Raw genomic sequence first — 19,449 nt, forward strand, 5'->3', positions numbered from 1 at the left:
ACCAGAGGGGGGGGGGGCGGACATTAAAAGGGGGCTAAATTCCCCTCATCCCCCCCCCAACAAATTGCACCCTGCCTATACCTTTATTAGCACACAAAACCTGAAGTCATCAAACATCTTAATGCTATGAGTCACCAGAGTCATCTCACATCAGATCAACAGCCTGTTAGATATCATCAATGAAGAAATGGTAGAGGCAATCTTGGTGGGATTAGGTTGAAATGCTTTTTGCCCTCAAGAGACTCAGGTTCCTTTATGTACCACACACAAAGGGCAATTGCAATCTTTATGAAATGGCCCTCATCTGAGCTTTAGGTTAAACTCTCAGGAGGTTCAAATCGAGCTTTAAAAGCATGAAGTGTATCTTGTAAAACATATTGCCAACTTGCTGTAAAAAAAACATGAAATGCTCACAGTCTAAGGAAACTGGTTTGATTTTGATATTGTCAGGGACTTAAATAGACCAACAGAGACTCCCAGAGGACAAGTATTTTTTTTTTTTTGAGCTTATAATAGATATTTATTTGTGATATCATGCTATGTGGAACAGGTTTGGGTCCTGCCCCTTTTTGTTGCTGCAACCCCGAGGGGGACACAATTGTAATGCGAGGACCGGTCCCAAATGCTGAGGGTTGCGTTAAGAAGGGCATAAAACATGTGCCAATTCACCTGTGCAATGGTTCACTGTGGCGACCCCTTCAGAAGCCAAAGGGAAACAACAGTATGCCGTATGATAGAAATTCCGAACAAGCAGAGGTTTACTATGCAATATATCAGGGATGGAGATCATGTTTTTTTTTTTAATTCATGTGTTTTTTTGGTTTTTTTTTTGTATGTATGAATATAATATCAGTTTACGTAATGATTGGTGTAACGTTATATAAGTTAAGTTATAAGTTATCTGTTCGCATGTTGGTTTCATGTGATAATATGGATTTTATTTATTTTGCAATTTTCAAGACATCCAAAGCTTTCTACGGTTAATTTATCACTTCATACTTGCGGAGCCATACTTGCCCTGCAGACCTACAGCAAGGTGACGTCGAATCTGCATCAAGGCTGCCTATACGATCACCACTAAACATTCAACTATTGCACACATAATAATTTGCATATATGCACATCCTTTGAATATGTTATATTTGAACTAGTGTAGTTTTAATGTTTTTGACCAGGAGGCAGAAGACTTATATTCAACAGGGTTTTGCGCATTTTTTTTTCAGTAGTGACGGAAAAGGTCTCAGAGACTGAAAATGACTTCTAAAGGTTTGTATTGTATTCATTTTATTTACAGCAGATTATTAGTTAGATTTAGACTTTAGATTAGATTAAGACCAAAACTTCCCAGTTAGGTTTAGACTTTAGCAGATCTCACCACAAAAAGGACAAAATTTTATTATTTTGGTTTTAAACTGTAAAGCGCTTTGAGTCACATATTTTTATGTTGGAAAAGTGGTTCATGCATAAAGCTTGATTGATTGATTGAAAATAAAAAGGCCTAAAATCAACAACTGAACTTTTTTCTTTTACATTTATGCAAATTTTGTGCAAGTGAAATCTCCTATGCATTAACAAAAGCAGAGGACACGACTAAACACTTTATTGAGGTAATCACAGAGTTTATTCTTGTTCCACATTTGGTTATGACTGTTTCGTTCTGAGTTATATTAATGTCTGGACTTAATAAACTGAAATAATGAAGTATAAGGTGAAATAACATTTTTCTTACATGGAACTGGAGCCTCAGGGAGTCAGGGATGTGCATCTTGTAACTAAGATAACCAGCAGCTTTCTTTGCTCCTATGTAGATCAAATAACATTGTTAAACACATGATCTGACCTGAGTAATTTTTGGCACCAGTTGTTTCCAGTTACAGACCCATAATTCTAAAACATGCCTTCATTAGAACGTTTAAAAACTTTTCTAACAATTATGAGTCTATTCTAATGGATTGTTTTTCTTTCAGGACATTTACTGATATTAATTGTTATGGGTTTAGACTTTGACGCCTTCTCCCAAAGTGTTGTTTTTTTTTATCAGGGCTTATTTTCCACTATATTTGCTTTGTATCTGTTTAGCACATAGCACTTACTTTGTCTTCGTCTTGCACATCCTGTCCTTTTTACTTCTATTGTTTCAGGAGTGGGGCACAGTTTATAGCTTCCTTCTTCTCAGTGTGGGGGACTAAAAAAGAGGAAAGATTGGATTCATAGATTGCTTTGACCTCAAGCAGGGGACATTTTAAAGACACTCAGGCAATATAGAATCTGTGACATATATGCACATCAGACATGTTTCAATATGCCAGTACTGAGAAACCAAAACACACACACACACACACACACACACACACACACACACACACACACACACACACAAAGTTGCACTTTTCTTGTCAACAAGCCTTTCATTACACACACTTGAGACGGCTTATCAAAGATGTCTGTTTTGGCTCTGTTCAGATTTATTGCTGCAGCCTTCAAAATTACACACAGCCTAATACAGCTCTCTAAAGGAATTGTATTCATAACAGCAAGTGATAATTTGAGTTGTTATGAAAGTGAGATTCATGCAGGAACTAGTGTATTAGACTGCAAATAAAGGTTTTAGTTCCATGTTTCTAATGATGTGGCTCTGAGCCAACACACACAGGGAAAGATGACGTTGCCTGCATGGGGCTCAACAATTCCCTTCTTTTGGTTTGGTTCCACATTGACCTGATCGCTTTTTTATCTGCAACACTGATATTGCAGTTACTGGGGAAACTATATTTCATCTGTCAAGTTATAAAAAGATGCAGAACCCCAGATGGACATCATAGTTATGATCATCATTATGCTAATGAGCAGTTAATTGGTATATTTTACCAGGTGTCTTCTGGTGAAGACTGAGAAAAAAACAGGACACTGTAAATAGCAATCTTAGACATTCTAGAGTATAATTCAGGCTTTCTCCTTATTTTTCAAACGTGTTTCTCTTTCTCACCATCCCTGAAAGCAAAATAATAAAGAGAGGGGGTGTTGTGAGGGAATTAATTAACATTTTGGTGTTCTATTCTTGGCTGTGTAATTAGAACAGTGTTTATCACATGGTCGAGTCAACATTCAGAAGCTGGACAGATCTATGTGTACATGATCTGGGAGTCCAGAGCAGTAAAATGAGGCACGTAGCTGCATGCTGCTTAGTGAGGAGCTTCTTGCAAGTGAAAAGGTCAAATTTCAGATTTAAGAGGTAAGCAGCCACAATATCAGATATGATTAGGGGATACATTTCCGTCTAAACATGTCATTTGCCTGAATTTTTTTTTTTTTTTTGCAATTTTAAGGATACAAAACATTTTGATAGATAGATAGATAGATAGATAGATAGATAGATAGATAGATAGATAGATAGATACTTTATTCATTGTCTTTTATTCATATTTCTTTATTTATCAGGAACCATACAGTCTATTTTTTTTTTATAAAATCAAAAGCGACTGTTTGACATCTTTGCTAAGAAGGAGACCATGGTGAGGTTTCACCTTGCAGTCATTTTTACCAGTTTCTTCTGATTTGTTTTTCCTTTTATTTGAACTGTTTATTTGTAGATATAAGCAGGCCTAAAATAGCTGTGTCAATGTTAGTCTACTGACACAGTACACTCACATGTTAAAGAATTCCACATGAAAGTTTGAACAGCAAATATTTGGCTCAGTTATTAACAAGTTTTTTTTTATTTTTTTTTTTTATCTATTTGATCCAGTCAGCAATGGGTGCCAATTTTCATTCAGCACATACTCAATCTGAATGGCTCCTTAAATTTGCACAAAAACGAACACAACAGCTATTTGCTAATGAGTAGAGATACTCCACGTTATTACAGTTTTTTCTTTTTTGTTTGGAGGAAAATGTTAAGTGGTTGTAATATTGATCTACATGATGATTCTCAATTGGTCAAACTGGTTAGACCTGTTTTGTTTCATTAAAAGATCATGGACACCTGAAAGTGTGGCGTCATGGTTGTCTAACACAATTATTTGTTACTTTATTTCAGCCCTGGTGAAATCATTGATTGCAAAGTGGTGTAAAATTACACCCATCCTAAGAGACTCTCAATAAAAATACCTGCATCTATGAATGTTTGTTATGTTTCAAGAATGTTTCTTGTGCATCAGAAGCCTATGACGGTATTTCAGTGTTACACAACTTGGGGGGTTGGGGGCTATAGCACGAAAACATTTTCCAGTTACTCTTGCTTATTTAAACTGTTGAAACCATTTCTTTTCATTAATATATTTCAGGTTGTCTTAAACAGAGTATTCAATGCTTTTCATCTGGTATGGAAGTTCTATGTATGGCTGGATATCTGAAAAGCAAAGAGGCATGAATAAAGCCCTCTGTTGTAGGTTACTCACCGACCTGTCTCCCACCTGGAGGACTGGCACCGAGACAACCACCTCCTGTTGAATGTCAGCAAAACAAAGGAACTGATCTTGGACTTCAGCAGGAAGTAGCAGAGGGACCACCAACCACTTATCATCAGCGGCGCTGAGGGGAAAGAGTGGACACCCTTAAATACTTGGGGGGGTGACCATGTTTCAAGACTTGTCCTGAACCAATCAAATTAGCTGTTGGTATTGCTGCTTTAGGGCCAAGGCTGAGATGTTGAAGAGAAGCTTCTACCCGCAGGCCATCCATCTGTTTGACTCTCAGCCCTACCTAGTTTACTTACTGGACGAGTACTTTCCTACAGCTACACCTTACGGCATTTCAGATGGAACATGAGCGATTTTGTCAATAACAAATTTCAAGATGTCAGATTTTATTTAGGATTTTATCTTATTTAGTTTAGATATGAACTATTATGATTTATTTATATTTTGCGTTCTGTGATGTGTAGTTTGTTTTTTAAATTTTAATCACGTTCACTGTTTATTATAACTGTGCGTGTGAAAAATAATCTTATCTTACTTAACCAGAAAAGGTAAGGAAATTTGCATCTGGTTGAATTTTACTTTGTTGTAAAAATGCTTCTTGGTGACTACACCCCTGAAGAGCATGTTTATTTGCAGTTCGTAAGAAACCTGTTTTCTCACAGCAGCAGAGTTGAGTATGTGGTTTGCCAAAAACAACTAATTCTAGTGATTCTTGCTTTGTGTTGATAATTAGATTGGATTCTTGAAGTCTGAATAAACAAACCATACTAGCAATCTTAGTTCAACAAACAGGGACCTTAGCAGCATGTGGAAAAGACATACACAGTCACTGGTGCCTCCTCATGCTGGTCACACACTGCTGTGGGATGGTATCCCGTTCTTCAACCACCATTTGTTGCAAGTCAGTCACTGTGTTGTGTTAGTCACTCTGGCATGAATAGCACCTAAATTGATCCTACAAGTCTAATAACTAGACAGAGATCAGCGATGCATCTTTTCTGCTCACAATTGTTGGAGGTATAGTCTCTGATGAACCCCTGTTGTCCTCTTTGAGAGTTTGTTCCCAGACTGAGATGATATAGGATTGCCACTAGTTTTTGACTCTGATTATAATATCTCTCTGCATTAAGATAGTTTTTATTCATGAATAAAAACCTTGTTTCCCTTCAACATGACTGTTTCCACCAAAAGCTGTTAACCTACCAATGCAGCGATCAGGATAGCGATAATCTCCACATTTCAACACTACAATCTCTCTTGACAACTGTAGAAGGGTCCATGCTTGAAGGTGTTGTGCAGGCTCCTGACTGCCAACATCTTGGTAGTTCAAAATATGTTTAAAACTAGTTTAATTTAACTTTGCTGTGGATCCAATGAATATATTTTCAGTGCAAATGTGGCACAATTTAAAAGAAAAATAAAGCGGTTTAACAGACAATATAAAATTTATTGTCAAGAATTATTGATAAAAAGAAGAAACTAGCACACGGGGAGTGCAGACCAAGCAACTGATTTTCACCCATATTGTGATTTCCACCCTATATGTTACAGTCCTACGTTCATTTTATATGTATAGAAAATTAGATTTCTCGACACTCTGAATATGAATACACAGCATTATGGCTCTATAAAGGTGTTTGTTGCATATTTATCACTTAATTTGTTCTCTTGCAATGTGGAAAATTCCCAAAATCCCCTATTTATTCCTGTTCTGGAGCTATCTCAAAGATCTTGTGAAACCTGTTGGTAACTTGAATTAATCATTTAATGTGGAGTTATGTGCATAGATACTGAAAATGGCCCTATCTCATAATGATAAAGAATGCATAAAGAAATCCCTGGATCCAGATGTTGATCCAGATCACTCCCAAAAGTTGATGTCATTTAAATGAAACCAGGACCCATTGTCAGAAAAATAATCATAAAAATCTATCCAGTAGTTTTTGTGTAAAGTTGCTGACAAACAGAGACAGGCAAACTCTGACAAAAACATCCATCACCTCTTTGGCAAAGATAATAATCCACAAAAGACAACATTTTCTTTTATTTCATGTTAGGTTTAGTAACAACAGAACTTTATAAATCTGTATGTCCACCATCAATTATTGTACAGAGAATGTTGAGAATATAATTGCTGATATTTAAATTTGCGATAATTACAAAACCTTGCACTTTAAGTTACAGTTAACTGTGAAATCAGAGGACAATGCATACCCATATGTGTTTGTAAATCACTGAATTAGATGTTTTGCATTACATGAAACTGTTACACATCATCAAAACATGTAAAACTATTACATATTAAGGCTATTAAAATAACACATGACAACAATTTCCTTTGAGGTGTGAGACATGAGTGTTGCATCATGTGAAATTTCATTTGTGATATCATATAATCACAACATGTTAGGAGTATTTTGAACAGGATGAGTTGTTGGACAGTGAACTAGATCATTTTCTGTTGCACATGTCAACTGAGTTTGAGCTTCATCTGAACAAATATAGTCAAAATCTGTATGCCTTTAAACTGTTACAGTTGAGAGGGGTTATGCATAAAAACATGTTTTTACTGATAAAAACATGGATGGGATTTTTAATAAATACATATTTAAAGTTACAGAAGTAAAAAAGTGGTTTACCTTTTATGTGAATGCATCATTTTAGTTGAATACTGACCTTTTAAAACAACAGGTAAATGGCTATTTTATAATGTTACCATTTTCACACCTATAATGTGATAACCTTTTGGCTGCATGGATGAGCCTTTACACATTTCATTGTGAGACTAGACTGAACGCAACTAGTAAAAAAAAAAAAAAAAAAAAAAAAAAAAAAAAAAAAAGTATATGTCAGAAGAAAGTGACTTGAAATCTGAAAATATCATCCTTAATTAAATGCCACTGTGGACATCTAAAAATGTCCATGTCAGGTTAGAAGAAATTTGAATATGAATTTCTGGAAAACATTTTCAATTCTGGGTAAGAAACATTTACATGGTTTTCTTTTAAGGAAATATCCAGGAACGATCAGTATAACCTGAAAAAAAGTTAATACTTCCCGACTTTGGGAAGAACTTTAGTTAACATTCAGACTTTAAAGGATGCAAGTTTATTTGGACTGTGAGGAATGCTGGAAATTTGAAATGCTTGAAATGATTGATTGTCCAAAGACAGAATGACATTCCGATAGCACAATGCAGCTGATGCAAGCTTTTTCACTGGAAAACAGGTCTATTTAGGTGACTTTGTTTTACTTTTGTTTTTAATGTTTGTCGTGACGCAAAATGAACACGCAATTTTAAAGTCTAAGTATGGTTAATACACATTTATTTCAAAACCTTTCCAATTTTTTTTTTTTTTTTAGAGGGAACCTTATTCTGTAGGCTAAATAATTTTATTGACGAGTAATAAATAATATTGATGCCACTGGTCATCAACAGGTACCCAGTCTGCTTTTTCCCTTCACCCACACACTATGCTTTCTTTACCATTTCATCGCACAAGACTTTTCCAACGTAAATAAAACTTGACAGTCGCGCTGCAGGTGTGAAATGCCAAACCCCCGTGATGTGGTATGTTCGGTGAGTCTCCTGTCTTTCACGTGGATGGATGAGCGCATCGGCCGCTGTGATTGGACGTGAAGGCACGCGCTCCCAGGAGGCGCGCCGGGCTCTTCACTAGTCAGTACTGTGGCTCAGAATCACTTCACCAAGAGCACACTCCGCTTTGTGTGCGCTTCTCCTGCCGAACTTCAAACCAATTGCATTTCACTGAAACGAGGCAGCTTTGCAGCATGGATGCGACTATTTACGAGATCATATTTGGAGAGCTCGGGGACGTGAACTGTAGTTTAGTAGAGGCTTTTCATGACACTTTTTGGGAAAACGCTTCATTATCAATGATGAGCGCTGAAGGTGAGGTGGAATTGCTCTATTTTCTTTGGGATAGTGAGGTAGTTTTGTTGTAAGGAAAGGTGTCACACTTCTATGCTTCCCTTTCTTTTTTGTTGCATATTTTGTTCCAAAGGTTTATATTGCAATGCCACAACCGATGAGATAGGAACCTGCTGGCCGCGGAGCATCACTGGCAGGATTGTAGAGAGACCCTGCCCGGCGTTCATTAATGGGGTGAAGTACAACACAACAAGTAAGAATCCAACGATGATAAAAGTTCCATAACGCTCACACAATATTGCCTCGTGTACTGACTTTAGGTAAAGTAAAAATAAAAACAAACAAACAAAAAATAGATGATTTTAGTGAAAATGTAGGAAATGCCGTGACCACAACAGTTAGAATAACCAAACCATGTTATGATCTTCCATAAAATGTACATTTGTAACTGGGTTATTTCTCAGAGATTATTGACATCTCTGCTGTACGTGGTTCTTTACACCTGCAGAGGAGCAGCTTCTTGAGAAAGACTGTGTGCTTTTCATGCAATGTTAGATCATTTACAGTTAATCTCAGGTACTCAGGGTGTGATGAGCTTGATTTGTTGTCCATTGGTGACTTTTTGATTATTCACACAAAGAGTAAATGCTTGTAAGGTGGGGATTTAGAAAAAAGATTTCTTGTCCCGAGACCCCAGATGCTATTAGTGAAAAACACTTTATTATTGATAACTGCCAGTTATTCCGTTATAGGAAAAGAGATGGAAGTGACAGGGTTACATAAGTAACTTTGCATGTCCATAAATATGTGAAGGTCCACTTGCATGTGTCTGATGTATATTACCTTTAGAGGGGGTTCTGGAGGTTCTGCATTTTTTCACTGTTGTGACTCTGTGAACGTGTCTGCAGATTTGATTGCACTGTTTTTATTACGAAAGAACAGTCACTAGACAGACGGACGTAGGGATGGATGGATGGATGGATGGATGGATGGACGGATGGAAAAATCCAACAGAATTAGCTGCTCATTGTGCAGAGCAGCAATGGTAGATGCCACTTCTAGCGGAAGTGGATAAAACAAGATCATTACACAAGAAATCACTTCTTTTACATTCTGAATAAGATATACATTTCAATCAAGATCCTTTCATATTCTAAAAGTCAAAACAAATCAAACCACTTCTAATCTCAAACTAGAAAAAATGTCTTAATGAAAACATTAATGCTAATTATTCTAACATTTTACTCTGTTCATACATGCCTGAACAATATGACAAAAGGTTACTGGAAAGGACTGTAGATTTGCATCTTGTAACTGGGCTGTCATGATAAATCTTTTTAATACCTGTACAGAAGTAATTTGTCATTTATTTATGTTATTACTTGATAGGCAATGAAAGTATGATCAATAATGTATACAATGAGAAAAAAGACAGGACACACACACACACACACACACACACACACACACATATGTATATATATATATATATATATATATATATATATATATATATATATATATATATATATATATATATATATATATATATATATATATATATATATATATATATATATATATATATATATGTGGTGGTCGAATGGTGGTCTTTCTGTGTGGAGTTTGCATGTTCTCCCCGTGTATGCATGGGTTCTCTCAGGTACTCCAGCTTCCTCCCATCGTCCAAAGACATACATGTTAGGTTGATTGGTTACTCTAAACTGCCCATAGGAGTGAGTGTGAATAGTTGTTTGTCTCTGTGTGGCCCTCCGATGGACTAGCGAGCTTTCCTGGGTGTACTCTGCCTTTTGCCCAAAGACTGCTGGGGCAGGCTCCAGCTTCATCGGACTAAGCCGTTAGGATAATGTATAAATTAATTTCATGGTCACTCGTTGCTATAGTGTCCAAAATATTGTGATTTTATTTTTTCCGGGGGTTATAATTCTTTTCTTTTTATTTCATTTTTTGTTAAGTGGTATTAGTGCCATCGAAATTATTGGGCTTCCATTTTTTATTCGTCTGAAAACCAAAATATGCCCTTAGTATTGCCTTGATATTTGGCCTTTTAAGTAAATCCCTGATGTTAATATCAGCTGATGCAGTTGTGCAATAATAAATGTAAGAGCATTGAGATAAACTGTTCTAAGCACCAATTCTTTACTCAGGTGCCATTAGAATAAAGGGTTATAGGGGAACAAAAAAAAAAATTATTGATTACTAAATGGGGACTAAAAAGGGAAAAGAAGTTAGAAAAAAATGCTGAAAAATTTTGCATTTCTAGTAGTTTCCTCTTGCTGTTTATCCACAGATGAAGGAAAAAACACAATTTTTCATAATTAATTTGAAATTATTGTAATCATGTCAAATAATTGCATTTTGTCTTATTAAAATATCCATTTTAACATGACTAATTTATAACCTGAGATGAAACTTCCATCATCAAACTGCTAACATGTATAAATTAATAGAGTAAAGATAATTAAATAATATACAAGTCACTGAGATAAGAATCTGTTTCACAATATCCTCAGACTGTTAAGTACAAGCTTTAACTTAACATGTTGTGTGATCCCCACTAATAAGAAAATTAGCTGCTTTCAGGACATGAAATGGATGACAGGCTGAGCAAATTTCTCTAGCTACCAGTTTTATTGTTTAAGCTGAGAACAACACAGCTCTGAACATAGTGTCATATTCCAAAACTCATATTAATCATGAGATAAAAGAAGCTGTTGCTTTACTAAACAAAAAATAAGATTACTCCCGTTACAACCCATGCATTGGGTTTCTGGTGTTCAGCGCTGGATATTTTCTTTTTCTCTGTAATAGGCTCAGGCACAGTGCCATTAAAGGTGGAGTATGTAAGATTTTCAATATTTTCCAAATAAATTAACTAATAAAATAACTACAATCATAATTAGATAGTTTTTTTTAAAACGTGTAGTTTCCAGTCTCTCCATATTTGATGCGTTATTAAATTACAAGTTTAATTAATGACAAATGGCAAAAAGCACTTTATTTTACTGGTAGGCAAACATTTAAGAAGGGTTTTTGTCATTAATTAAACTTGTAATTTAATAACGCATCAAATATGGACAGACTGGAACCTACATGTTTTAAAAAAAAACTATCTAATTATGATTGTATTTACTTTTTTAGTTAATTTATTTTGAAAATATTGAAAATCTTACACACTCCACCTTTAAAGGACAATTCAGGGATTTTTCAAACTGGGACTTTGTTGTAAAATATTAACAGGTATTGAAATATTTGTAATTGTTCACATGTTGGGCAGGAACAACCATATTTACGAACAGTTATGATGCAAGATAATGGGAATATAATCTAAGGTAGAGTGAAAGTGAATATACAAATGATGCATCAGATTGGTATGATGTGTCAGACATGCAGTACAAACCAGCTGGTTTGAGTCACTGTGAACACCATTAGCCATGATATCTTAGCTTATGACTGATTGCATCAGTGTTGTCGTCTGACAATAGCAGATGCTGTTGATACATTATCATATTTCAACAAGGTGATATTTTTACCTGTATAGGTGGTGTGGACTTCACTGAAAGAATGTCTTTGTCAAATTGATATTTATATCCAGATGTTTGTTTGTTAGATGTGGTGGAGTTTGATGGGGTGGATTGTTCTTGGTGTCTTTTTGCTGGGGAGTTGAGAGCTGCAGTGTCAAAGTTAAAGTTGTTTCAGTGAGCAGATTTTGATATTTAAAGTTGTACAAGCTCTTACATCCCTGGTTGTGATATGGATAAGAAGCAGAGACTCACTGCTCTGCTGTAAGTGGTTGTGTTGCTGTGCAGGTGTTAAGGTTCATTCCACAGTCAGCAGGTCTTTGACATGAGGAGGTGTTGATATTATGCTCACCAAAGAATCTAAGGAGATTACAACTCTAATAGCAAGAAAACAGTAATGTGTTCTGGCCTGTTTATCAAGTGTGGAGGCATCTTTTTTTGGTGAATCCCAATAACAAGGAGATGCAATGGGCTGAAGTTGTCTGTAATGTAGCTCGACATCTTCATCTTTCAGTCACAACACACTGGAGCTTAACAGTCTCAGTACAGTAGTATTCAACTTTGTCGTGCGTTAAATCCTTGTGCCTTTATTTACCTTTATTAAGCCACTGCTGCAGCAAATAGCTAATAACTTGCCAGGTCATCTGACGTACCAGTGTGATGTTACGTATTCTAATTAACTCAAGTGAATTTTTGAGCAGGGCTTCACAGTGGCATAGTGGTTAACTGGGCAAGAAGGTTGCTGGTTTGATCCTCGGCTGGGGCGAGATTTGGACAGTGGCTTTTCTGTGTGGAGTTTGCATGTTCTCCCCATGTATGCGCGAGTTCTCTGCAGGTACTCCGGCTTCCTCCCACTGTCCAAAGACATGCATGTTAGGTTGATTTGTTACTTTAAATTGCCCATAGGAGTGAGTGTGAATAGTTGTTTGTCTCTGTGTGGCCCTGCGATGGACTGGTGAGCTGTCCAGGGTGTACCCTGCCTTTCGCCCAAAGACTGCTGGGACAGGCTCCAGGACTAAGCAGTTAGGATAATGAATGAATTTCCAGGAGCTTTAATTCTCAGCCATATCACAATTATAATTCTGTGTTTTTTCTTTGATGTATTGCAATTAATTTAGTAGAATATTAGAGATTCCTTTTAAGATATTTGCAGTAGTGGCATTATTGCAAGAATCAGCTTATGTAATCACTTACATTGAAAAAGCATCAGCTTAGCAAGGAAAACATAATTAATCATGTGTTTTTTTTTTTTTTAAATCACAATTCACTATAGACTTCTCACTTAGGTGCAGGGATATGTTTGTATGCATGACAGAAAGTTCAGTGAGAGCCATCAATTAAATTCACATAGCATTCGTTGAAGAGAAAAGAACTTTGAAAATATTCAAGTCAACACCTCTTTTAAGAGCCAGAGCCATTGTTACGGTGAACAATTTCAACAACAGTGTGTTTTCAAAGGGGTTGCGTTCCCATGAAATAGCCTTCATTTCTACTGTATGCAGTATTCATGGTGTCCATGACCCCAACCTCACTAAACAAGGGTTCCCTCTCTACTAACACACACACACACACACACACACACACACACACACACACACACACACACGCACACAAAAAAGAAAACATTTTAACCCAATGAAGTGTCCTCTTTTCAAAACAGTGGCATCATTTGTGTGTGTCTTAACTGCTCCTCAGGCACACAGGACACACACATGCTGAACACACAAATAGTGGTTGGCCAAATAGGCACATACCAAGTGGGCACACTCCATCTTCTTCTGCTTACTGTTTTCTTTTTACTTGATTTTGACAAATCATCCACAATGGATGTCAAGCTTTGGATTGTTTGGTTGACCACAGAGCTCAGCGGTAAAATGCACCTTAAGGAAAGTGGGAACAGTGGAGCAAGGATAAGCAGCATCGTTCATTAAGTGGCTGAACAGCTGTAACTTCTCAGTCCAGGGTGTACTTCACTTCTGGATGAATATCAGATTGGATTTGTCTGTGAGCTACGGGCAGATAAAGCAACTCCAGCATAAGGTGTCAGACAGCAACATTTATGATCAACTGTGTCATCAAAGACTTAGCTGTGTATTCACTTTAATCACTTATGTGTAACACAACACGCTCATTAAGCATGGAATGCTGTTGAGAAATCCTGCGCAGCTTTAGAGCTTCAGATTTTATGATATATTGATTGGACCAAATATAAAACAGCTTTTTGAAGTAAGAGAATATGGGGGAATTATTATTATTTATTTTTTTTTAAAACATCTGTTCTGTCAAAATACAGAACAGATGTTAAAGTAGAGTTTACTACATTACTGAAAGTAAATCAATATGGTTAAAAATAATTGCTTCACATAACAGTGGAGTCTTTATTTAATACACTAATTGCACAACTATTACCTGAACCACGGGGTGCTGTATGTTTCTACAAACATGCAGAACAAAGTGACATGACTCCAGAAACAATAGAGGGGATCCTGTAGGGTCACAGCAGTAGTCAATTGCAGCCAGAGATAAATCTAAAATTGTAAATAGGTCACACTAAGAATAGAAGTAGGATCTAACATTCTCATGAGCAGGTGTTAATTAACACGCTATACTTTAACAAGGGCATAATATGGTGGAAATTGATGTAAAAACATAGCACATACCCCAAAAGTTGAATGATTTTTATATATTTGTTTTTATGAACTGTCTCTAGCCATTCCAGTGACGATACAAGTAACAATAGATTCTCTTGTTCGCCTGGTAGCTCTCAGAGCCATTTTATTCTACTGGCATGTGAGTTAGAAATGTTTGACCTCCTGTTATATTTTAGGTACAATCCATTGTGCTTTGAACTCCCAGCTGTTTTAAAAGTGGAAAATATAAATGCACTGTCTTGTGTGAATTCTTGTAAGTTTCCTCTGGAAAATTCATATGAATGACTGAGTAAGCTTGGTGCCGGCAAGATGTGGAAGTTTCTCCACAAAAATTAGAGGTTTCACATATTTAACAGGCCCACTCAGGTAGGTGGCTATAAATTCTTTACTATTTCTTCCAGTTCAAATTAATATTAATGTCAGTTCAGAGTGTTTTAAGAGCTTTATGTATTTTTAAACCTTCCCGTGCCCCTATTTTTGTGGGGCATTCATTCAGCTCCTAGTTTACATGAAATGGGCATCAAGTGCTGGGATGGAGTTTTTACATGTGGCTTAAAGATATTCATTGCCTCTGCTTTGTTACAGTCATGTGACATGCTTTCTGTCAAGCCCCAGGCAAGACAAACTGCTCGTGAGAAATGAATGATTCCAGTATCGAGGAGAAGGTTTTGAAAAGAAAGCAATAAATGTGTGTGCGGTTTGTTTTTATTGTCTGTGGAGTCCAGGGTGCAAGAATGATTATTGAGTGATTTAAGTCTTGTGGCTTGGTAAACACACTTCATGCCTGTGTGTCATTTTCTTTGTTGTCACAGAGAAGCATTCTGTCTGAACATAATGTATTTTCCCAGTCAAGACAAATCAAACTCCAGAAGGTTTTTTTTTTTTTTTTTTTTTTTTTTACAAAAGAAGCGTATTGATTCTGTTATCATGATTAATATAGTTCTGGATATATCAGTGCCACAGGGCATATCATCCTCCTCTGAGGCCAGTGTCACTTTATCTTTAATCAGAGAGGACGGGACCATGTAACCCTGACTTGCCTTTCAGATGCAAACATGTCCCTGAAATGGATGATGATTAAATGGAGACAGGCATCATAATTAAACACAAAGACGGAAATTTCTGAAGCGAGTGAGAGTAGACACATTTTTAATGTGCCACAAGTTCACATGTATGTGCATCTGTTTTGAGAAGAATGTAGCCCACTCTTTTTTTAATGTGTCAGGAATAAAATGTATGAAAACATGATAAAAAATAAACTGTTCTTTAAATATATGTCAGATGTCAAATGAACAGCACATTGCGTTGCATTGCATCATTATTTATTTAACAAAGGCTGCCCTAAAATCCAGAAGCTGAGTGGTAACCTGAGCCCAAAGAAACATGAGAAAACTCATGAGGTTGAAACAATTATTTAAGTGTTTGCGGACTGCTGAAATCAGGGCAATGGTAAGTAAACGGTTATTGTGTTTGCACAACTTTTCTGGTTCCAAAGCAACAACAATAGGACAGAATATACAGGGAACACATTTTTTAACTATGCTTCTCATAATTTCACTGATTTAACTACGGTACATTATAAAGGTTTTGGTTTCTAATGATGTCATTTTTTAGGAGTAGTTTTGTTATATATTATCAGAACATTTTTTTTAATGAAATCTGACCACTGAGTCTTTGATAATTTGATTTATGTTACTGAAAAGATCATTTTATTATCCTCCTATCAATTTACAGCCAATACTGGTTATTACAAGATGTAATTTTATGATGCTGAACAACCTGTGAGATGCTCGCATTAAATGGACTCTTGTTTCAGACGTTCTCACTTGATTAAATCAACATTATCAATTGTTTTCAGCCCATTCATATGGGACTGTGGGCCATTAAAATTTATCCATTTTGCTGATCAACCTAATTGAAACAGGGAGACTCCCAATCCCTTCCTTTGGGACAAAAGTCACCAGTATACCTCAAATCCTCAGTATTATGCCACATTTTTAGAAAAAATGTAAAATTAAGTGATTACACTGTGACTATGAGCAATACATCAAGGTTCCTTTTCATTTCCAATAGACCTTAAACAATTGTAAAACAGTACAATTACAAAGATTCTCTAAGGTCTCGCAATATAATTGCTAATGCGCTTGCCAAGGATGTTGCTACGTGCATAGCATGTTCCAATCCTATTACATGCTGCCATCAGTGAGCTGCATTTAATTTTAGATTACTGTCGGCCAGCGGTATTTGTGGTGTTATAGGCTTCAGCTATATCCATTTTTTTTCCATATAGCAATTCCACAAAATGTTGTGCATTACTTCTCATATGATATGATATTCTACAAAGCTAATGAGAATACGTTTTTTAGCATCCTGCCAGATTCTAAATTTTAATCACAAAAAATAAAACAAGAGTCTGTGGCTAGGTTTCATTAAAAAAATATCAGTTTTTGTAAAAGAAAAGTAAAAAATAAAAACACAAACGCTTACCAACCCAGAAAAAATATTTTATTAAAGACAAAAACGTTGATAGAATGCCACAGGTAATTTAGTGAAATTATGATAAAAATGATGAAAAACAGTTTTCTGCCTAAGAAAATGTTAACTTATGCTGGCATATTGTTCTTCCCAAACCAGAAAAGTTGTGCAGACGCCTCAACAAAGCTCTATAGTTGACTTAACAGTGTCCTGATATCATTGGTCCTGGCACTTAATTTTGAATAATTACATCCCAGAAGATCAGATTGAGTGCGTAAAAAAAAAGACCCATTATTAATTACCTTGTAAAACCATCTTTACCAGCAACAACTCAGATTAATAATTTTCTGTTAGATTGGATCAGTCTCTGGGGTCAGTGTGAAGGAAATTGAGCCTACTATTCCTTAAAGTGTTGATGTTTGTTTAGGTTTGCAGGATTTTGTGTATTCACAAGCAAATTTCAATCATGTTGGGACTCAACTTTAAATTAGCCAATTGTGGAGTCAGTAAAATTCAATACAATTCATTGTATTCCAGTTATATTCCGTTTAAGTCAACATGTGTTAATCTCAGCTAATCCATAAAAATAATTGCCAAAGGAAACCAATGGATTGCATCAAATATTGTCTTCAATTCAATGTGTCATTCTGAGCACACACAGTGTGGCAGGTGACAAAAAAAGAAGAAGAAGAAGAAGAAGAAGAAGAAAAAAAACATAATTTTTAACAGACGATGAGACCCTTAGCAGAACCTGGTTCAGGACGAATAGCAATTTGCGTTGACAACTTGGTGTTGGGAATGCCAGGACAAAGAGGTCAACAGTAGTGTGAATATAAGGTGGAACACCTGCTTAATACAATTGGTAATACTTTATAATAACTTCACACAATGAAATATTGGCTAAGCATCAAAAAAAACTGAATTCATCACTTATAAAGCATATTTCTGACAGCAAAACTCATTTGTATGTGGTTTATAAGAACATTTGTTGATGTTTTACTCATCATTGGTATGCACATTAGTTGTGAGTTAAAAATTCCTGAATTCATTAGTTATAAAGCAAGTTTCTGACATTAATACTCATTGTTAGATACTTTGTAAACACATTCATGAATATTTTACTCTATATTAATAAGCTCATCTACAATGTGTTTAACGATTTTATTTTCTTACAAATATGGATTCAGTGTTTCAAAAAATAGAGTTATATCATTTACCATCCAGTTATGGCCTTTTTTTTTTTTTTTTTTTTAAATATATGCTTGTACTTACAGGGTTAGGGTGTGTACTAATGGTTAGTAAATATCTTAATAAATATTTTATACAAACTCACAAATTTCTTTTCCAACAAATGTCCTGAAAGCCGTTATTAAGATAGGAATTCAATATTGTGGGTAGTTACTAAGCACTTACTACTTATTTATTAAGCATATGATGTAAGTTCATCTAAAGTGTGCACTATCTATGCCCTATAAAGCATTTACAAATGAGATTTAAAGGTTGGCAATACCTAAAGACTCACAAAAGTGTCGGTTATTCAAACAAAGTAAAGACAAAAAGATCAAACAAATTGTATTAATATTTATTGCTACTTCTCAGGATGAAGAACATGGCTCAATAAATACTTGCCAACACCAGCAACAGATCAGAAGGTTTAAATACTAAATATAGAAAGTGCAAAGTATTTAGTAAAAATCCTTGAAGTAAAAAAAAAAAAAAAAAAAATTCTAAACATCACAAATAATGAAAAAATATGACTGTCTCAAAACTCAAGTCTTAAAAATTATAAAACAATTACATAAACTCAACATTGTACATAAAAATAACAAAAGCAAACAAACAAACAAACAAAAAAAACAACAACTCAGAAATGGCTAACAATGACTATAGGACTACTTTAGTCATTGTAGTTTCATGTCCTGATGGCATATTTGTGCTGCACCTACACAGGTGGGTGTGGCTAAACCCATAAAGCCTGCTTTTGCCCAGACTCACCCTCTCTCTCTTGCAGGGCAGCCCTTACCTCCACATCATGGTAACTATGTTTTATTAAGATTTTGGGTTTGCATCTTTTTACAACATTCCACACATTGTCACACAACCATACATGGCATTCCATACCCCACTTTAGTTAATTTTAGTTAAGTTCTTTCAATATAGTAAAATGATTATAAATCTTTTCCAATGTGTGGACTTCTCTTTTGTTACCACTGTTAGTCAAGTTGGTAGCAAGTGGGGGCTTGTCCGGGATCTTTGTTAATAAAACCCCTGGTTTGTCACAAGGAGGTTTTTTTTTTCCAGTTTTTTGGCTTCTGTTGCTTTTTGATGGAGATCCACAGACAAGTGTATGGTGGGACAAGCTTTCCTGATGGACTTTAGAATATGGTCTGGGTGACTGTACTCCATTGTTTTTTGTTTTAGTTTGCTATTTTTGCACTGCAGTTAGAGCAGTTGTCTCAGGTACATTTCTG

At 35.7% G+C, this 19,449-nt stretch overlaps 1 protein-coding gene across 1 annotated transcript in view; it reads left to right on the forward strand.

Moving 5' to 3' along the window:
• Positions 1–8,210: 8,210 nt before the first annotated feature.
• The window catches only part of LOC306758664 (corticotropin-releasing factor receptor 2), a gene marked incomplete at both ends in the record, with an annotated part of 49,226 nt that continues 37,987 nt past the window's right edge, over positions 8,211–19,449 (forward strand). The window contains 2 exons of the mRNA XM_079244006.1: positions 8,211–8,331; positions 8,444–8,563. Coding sequence (XP_079100132.1) covers positions 8,211–8,331; positions 8,444–8,563 — 241 coding nt within the window. The remainder of the gene's footprint in view (positions 8,332–8,443; positions 8,564–19,449) is intronic.

This window comes from Telmatherina bonti (genome assembly GCF_933228915.1).
Source record: "Telmatherina bonti genome assembly, chromosome: 7".
Classification (NCBI taxonomy): Eukaryota; Metazoa; Chordata; class Actinopteri; order Atheriniformes; family Telmatherinidae; genus Telmatherina; species Telmatherina bonti.